Source organism: Pseudomyrmex gracilis, unplaced genomic scaffold, assembly GCF_002006095.1.
Source record: "Pseudomyrmex gracilis isolate BER0280 unplaced genomic scaffold, ASM200609v1 scaffold_791, whole genome shotgun sequence".
NCBI classification, from domain to species: domain Eukaryota; kingdom Metazoa; phylum Arthropoda; class Insecta; order Hymenoptera; family Formicidae; genus Pseudomyrmex; species Pseudomyrmex gracilis.
The window spans coordinates 37,877-44,363 of NW_018021375.1; the positions used below are offsets into that span (position 1 = coordinate 37,877).

The 6,487-nt window shown below is 43.3% G+C and overlaps 1 protein-coding gene across 1 annotated transcript; it reads left to right on the plus strand.

The window, feature by feature from the left end:
* Nucleotides 1–209: 209 nt before the first annotated feature.
* LOC109861494 (ATP-dependent RNA helicase DBP5-like) lies at nucleotides 210–6,130 on the plus strand. Its single transcript, XM_020441169.1, is given in 8 exon segments — nucleotides 210–639; nucleotides 2,525–2,646; nucleotides 4,630–4,849; nucleotides 5,190–5,287; nucleotides 5,374–5,435; nucleotides 5,437–5,579; nucleotides 5,664–5,841; nucleotides 5,926–6,130. Coding segments are annotated over 8 exon segments (1,458 nt in total).
* The last annotated feature ends 357 nt before the right edge of the window (nucleotides 6,131–6,487 follow it).

Consider the following 6,487-nt stretch of genomic DNA (forward strand, 5'->3'; position numbering starts at 1 on the left):
CTCGCTTAGTACCTTTTGCCGGTGCAACTGGGATAGGGGAGTAAACCCTGACTGCAAATCCGGGGCGTCCGACCTCATCAGCCACGGTGCAATCGGACTAGGGGAAGGAAACCCTGACTCTAAACCCGAGGAGTCCGGCATCGTCAGTCTGGTCGACAACCGGACTAGGAGAAGGCTGCTCCGAAATTAAACCACTCTTCAAAATCACCATGGCGAGTTCCGAAGACGATTATGACGTACCGGCCCAGAGTGTTTGGACACTCAAGGCCCGGCGTGGGGGTATTGCCGTCCCAGGCACCCCTATGTCGTCATCTCATGATGGGCTACCCGTTGCCTGCACCGCAGGAGCGACGGGCGAAGTAGCTACTGCGAAGCGCGTGAACGTATTGGCGCTTGGAGCGCGCCGTATGTTTGGCGGGACAGCCCCTCCCAAGGGGACCAGCGCAGGAGGCGCCTTCCTTGGAGAGGAAGCGACCGGTATGCAGAGAGAACGTTCTCGTTCCCTTCTGCCACCTGACGTTTCGGGGTCTCCGCCGCCGTCGGACGACTCCGACATCATGGAGGTGGAGGAGTATATCTACCAATCCGGCCCCAGCACCAGAAGGGGTACGGGAAAGAGAGGGAGACCACCCACGACGGGTGAGTACGTGGGGCTGGCTGCAGCCAAGGAGCGCATCTTAGAGGAGCGCATCAGAACACTTGAAGAGAAGCTTCGGAGGCGGCGCGAATAACCACCTCGCGTTACAAGAAGGTGCGCGAAATGCTGGACGCCGCATATTCCAAGGGCTTTTCCTTGGTTGGGGCGTCTAGGCGCGAGAGCGCGGAGTGTGGGACGCAGGTGGAGCCCATCCCACCACCACCTTCGCTTGGGGCGGTCATCACCCCGAAGAGTACCTGTACCCAGGGGGTACAGACAGAAGAGAGGACTTCCGCTCCCTTCCTCCAAGAGGCAGCGGCTCTCTCAGACCTCACTGAGGAGCGGTGTATCAGCCTGTTGGCTGACCGGATCGGGGAGGAAATAAAGCGGGGAGAAAAGAAGCATCAGAGCCTCCTTCTATTCCCCCGAGGGTAGTAGATGGGGCCAGAAGCCGTAAGATAGCTGGGCCCCATTTTTCCAGAAAAGTGGCGCAAAAGGCGCCAGGTTCTGGGGGAGGTTCCACTAAGAAACCCTCCCCCAAGCGCCAGAAGAGCGGAGATGCATCCTCCCAGACCCCGAGCAGCTCCCGTCCCGGGCTCAAGTCCTCCAAGACAAACATTTAAGTTCGACTTGGAGTTGGTGGTGTTTTTGTGGGGTACGGGGTGAAGGGGTCATGGTCGCGCATGACACCGGGACCCAGCCTCCGTTAGGAGGCTGCTTGGTCACGGGTTGGGATCCGCGGAAGGTTCAAACCCCTCCTGACTTAGGTCACGGGGGGCGGGGACTTGGTGTGGCAAGTTGAAAAACTTGTCGCGCCATTGCACAAGTCTCCAGGGTTGGGCGATAAAAAGGAGGCTGTGGCCCCTCCTTTTCGCCGCGCTCAGTCAACGAGGATAGGGAGCAATGTCCTCTAGGACATGTTTGGGGACTCGGGAGGGCCTGGAAAAGTAATAGCCTTCGGGCTGCCACGGGCCCTCCCCTAAGTCCGGTGGAAGCCACTGAGAGGTTTTAGTGGGTGCGAGTCCCACACTCCCCGCCCATTTCCCCAAGGGGCGGGAGTGCATAACGCATTTCCCCTCATAAAAAAAAAATCATTAATAATAATGACAATTATGTTATTTAATAAAGTTTATTGACGGTAAGAAAAATTTGTATTTTGTTTTATTCCAAAAACAGACAGTACTTTCCGGTAGACTTAATATTTACAAATAAATTGAATTGCGTTTTTGGTTTAATTTTGCGTTATAGAAATTACCTAGATTCGAAGATTTACGCGGTTTTATTTACATCGATATATTTATTATAGAAAATTTCGGCTCTGGTTCTAAAAGCTGCCTCGATAAGGTTTAACGGCAATAATATTTATATGTAAATAAATATAGCATTTTCTGAAATTTTCCGGACGAGTAGTATGTTTCGAGAAGACTGGGTTGTATCGAACGGTCTTTGCACGACACCAAAATATTGAGCCCATTCCGGAAGATTCGAGAAGGAAACAAATAACAAGCGCCCGAAACTTCGGAAAAAGGACATATGGTGGCAAGGCCACGAATAAAAGACCGCGCAACACACCTATCGTGGTTAGTTTAATCAAGAGAACGGTAGAGTGATCCAGGGACCGGATTTAGAGATTGCTCAAAAACATACAGCGGCTGACCCGGGTCGGATTTGTAATAACATGACGACTTGTTTGTATTGCCCGGAGTGGTACTTTGTATATTTTGGTTAAAAGCGAACACGGTTTGTACGGAATAGTAAATCCAGCAATAGAAAGTTTTGTAAGGCCGCAAGTCCCGTAATTTGCGAATGTATTACATTGTCCGTGGAAACAATTATACAAACCTTAGTTATAATTATAAAAGTGGCGTATTTATTGTAAAATACTAGTTCCGCCAGATTTGGTTCTGAAAGTGAACGAGTGCGTCCAAATGGTCAACAAAGAGTTACCGGGAGCGCACCGTCTGACGATTGGTCAGATCGAGGAGAGCCCAGCGGGAATTTCATTTCTGGTTAGTGAAGCGAGTGAGAGGTATTGCGTATTGCGCCAATGACAAGGTGAATATTCAACAAATAGCAGATAAGCCTTAAGGCCGTTTCACAATAAAGGAAGTTCGGGCCGAAACAAGAATCCGGCCGGCAGTCAAATTTGATCTGTAGTATCAATCACGACGTCTATCCCGCTTCTAAAGTGTCAGCGAAACGACTGACAAGTAAGTCTGAAGTGATAACATCTTGTCGGCAGTGTTGCTAGATCGGGCCGGCCAGCACCAAGAGCACCAAGATAGTGGGGGCACGCACACAGCGAGAACCGCCGTCCGTGTGCGTGACGTCACATTTGGCTGTTCGGCTCGTGGAAGAGCGCAGACATACTATGTGTTCTGCCTCGCTTCCATTAAGCCCGCTACGCGAGCAAGACACTGAGGCTAGAAAGCAATGTTTTGTTGCGCGCTTGAAGCGTATGACAATATGACAACGCAAAATGCTTTTCCATGACTTATAATCTTGGAAAAAGTAGATAATATTCCTAATAAAAATGCGTTAAATATCTTAAGATGCATTTATTATTACGCTTTTATTAATTCTTATTAAAAATTAACTGCAATAATTTTAAAGTTTTTATAGTAATAATGTGTTGAGGGGCGACCTTGGGTTCGATGTGAAGAATCCAAAAATGATTTGAAATAAACGGCTACGTCGAACCGATCGCAGGATTGTATGCAATGATGTAGAATGATTTAGAACAAAACGTTTTGACTTTTTATTGAAATCTTCTTCAGTTGTACACTGTGTGAGTTATGTTATTTGACAATTATTATTGAGTGCGGTATTACATAAAATTGTTTTTTTTTATATATACGTACCACTTGAATAAATTAAAAAATAAATTAAAAATATGGAAATGAGTCAATTAAATTTGATAATAAAGTGAACAATCTTCACTATGTCATTTGAATATAAAATGTTGTTACTGTTGTTATGTGTTGTCTGTGACTGGTGTATGTCACTCTTATTTGTGAAGATTGTGTGCGTATGTGTTTACTCCATTTATGTGTGTGTAATTCAATTAAAGTTATGTACTATCTTTCGTGATCTTATCTAATAATTGTAAGTATATGTCATCAAGCGTTTCTGTATCGGTTATTAGATTTATGTTGTTTCTTTTTATGACAAGTTGTCGGTAGTAAAGAGAAAACCGACTGGCGACCGGGGACACAACCTTATAAAAGGAACAGATCGAGCTGCTACTAAAAGTGCAGTTCCGGTCACAATAACATATATTAATAACAGAAATATATAAGTACATACGCATACATCGTTTAACATCAATAGACTATTGTTGAATTTTTAATTTTATTCTTTACCAAAATCTACCGTAAACAAATGTTATTCTTAAGAGACCTAATCTTGTCGGTATCTTTACTACGGTATAACTTGCTCATGCCTCACAAAAACTTTGCTTAATACTAAACTTTCTGCCGACTAGAAAATAACCAAAACTTATCTATAAGAGGCGTCCATTCGGCCATGGCTTTAACCTGAGTAAGTATACTTAAGAGACAACAATTTTTGTTAATCATCAAAACTTAAAAAATCAAAAATAACAACTTAAAACCAAAACTTTTGCTTAATCAAGGCTCATATGCTTATTCGCATCCTTAGTGCGTAGACCATTTGTACAACTAATAATTCGCCTTAACTCTGACATTACTCCGCCAAAAAATGTCGAGCCCAGTTAATATAGTGCCGTGTGCTCTTTTCACGTTTCCACGCCGCTTGTGCTCTTAGCACTGCGCTCCTCTCGTCTAATGTCTTCCGGACGATCCTCGTTTCCGCCTCTTCGTTCCGCACTTGTGTTGCTCCGCCTGAGGTTGTCGGTGACAAGGTTAGGTTAACTCGCGTGTTTCTCATGAAACAAACGTTAGAACGTTTTTTTATTTTATTCACTTTGTTAGTGAAATACTACTTTGCTCATATCGTGTTGTATCGTGCAGGTAAGAAATATCATCTTGAACAAACCGAATCCAACATTTGTCTCATCTCCGCTTTCGAATGGGTCTTCCAAGAGCAATGAAGATCAAATCTCGCCGGCGGAAAAGTTGCTTCTACAAAAAATCATATGAAAAGAATTGGTGGAGACAATAAATAATGTAGAAGTTCGAAGAAAAGATCCTAATTCTCCATTATACAGTGTGAAAACATTTGATGCATTTCATTTGTAATTATTTATTGTTATTCTTTTTGGGATATAGTAATTCATTGCTAATGTTAGCATTCTCGGTTCCGCGATGTAAAGACTATTGAGGGAGATATTGTTTCGAGAATTGTCAGCTGTTATCTCTGGCTCGATNGCATTGTAGGCAAAAGTGAGAACTTTTGAGTGCAAGTGAAATACATAACGCGGAGTCATTAAAGCTTTGCGAAGCACTTTCAAAAATTGATAAAACTGACTTTGCAAGCAATACCGAGAGAAAATTTGCGAAAGTTAGCGAGGAACTACTGTATGTTTAGATATGTAATTTAGATTCAAATTAATAATCTTTATTACCTTCACACANGAAACCTGAATTGCTAAAAGGAATCTATGCTATGGGATTTAATGCACCTTCAAAGATCCAAGAAACTGCTTTACTTACATTACTGGCTAAATCCGTAAGTATAGCTTGTTTGAGTTTGATTATTTTCTAACATATATGTGCAGTATTTAAAAAACTCTTACATATGTTTGTAGATCACAGAATACGATAGTACGGTCTCAGTCTGGCACCGGATAGACATCTGCGTTTGTATTTGCCATGCTAAGTCGATGCGACAAAGAATTATCCGCAAGTGCTTTGTCTGTCGCCNACCTACGAATTGGCAATTCAGACTGGTGAAGTAGCTGCGAAAATGTTATGCTTTTGTCCTGAGATAAAACTAAAATATGCAGTCAGAAGAGTAGACAGTAATACACTTTTTGTTCATTTATATGTGATTTATCTTGTCTTGTTGCTAATACAATGCTAATGGATGTTTCAATTGATTTTAGTGGCTCGTGGGTCAAAAGTCACCGAGCACATCATTATAGGAACACCAGGAAAAGTGTTGGATTGGGGATAAAAGTTTAAATTTTTTGATTTGAGTAAAATATCTCTATTTGTGCTTGATGAAGCTGATGTAATGATCTCTACTCAAGATCATCAAGAGCAGTGTATTTGTATTCACAAGTAATTTTTCATCATAAACTTATACGCTCTTGTAATTTTTCGTTACAAAGTGTTACATAATAATAGTTTTTACTTTTTTTACAGATTACTCCCCCGTACGTGTCAAATGCTGTTCTTTAGTGCGACGTTACTTACAATCGACTATCTGCCGACGTTGCGAATAACAATCAACAAAAGCTATAAAAAAAAGAAACAAAACAGGCAATACCAAAGAAGTCTCCGCGACAACACAAACACAATAATTGCTGCTTGGCACGTCTCCACGCATCTCCAGGGCTTATTACTGTAATTTGTAATACTTAAGTATTGCTCCTACAACCGCTCAGTACCATAAAACCCCGTGAAGCACGATTCCAGCCGCTTGTATTACCGACTAACCAAATATGGCAGAAAACGTCTCCTCGCCCGCGAGAAAATTGTACTAAATAAACGGCGCGACTGGCCTCGACACAGAGCAACAGGTGCGCGGATTTGTGGCTCGCAGTAAACGTAAAAGCATCTCACCAGATTTCGCCGTCGTTTTTGACTTTGACGTTCGGTTCCATCCTTCTCAAGTCTGGTCGGAAAAAGCGAGGAACGTGATAATCCGGCAATGCGTCCGACGATCGAGACACCAAGAGAGCGAGGATCGCGATCGATTCGAGGT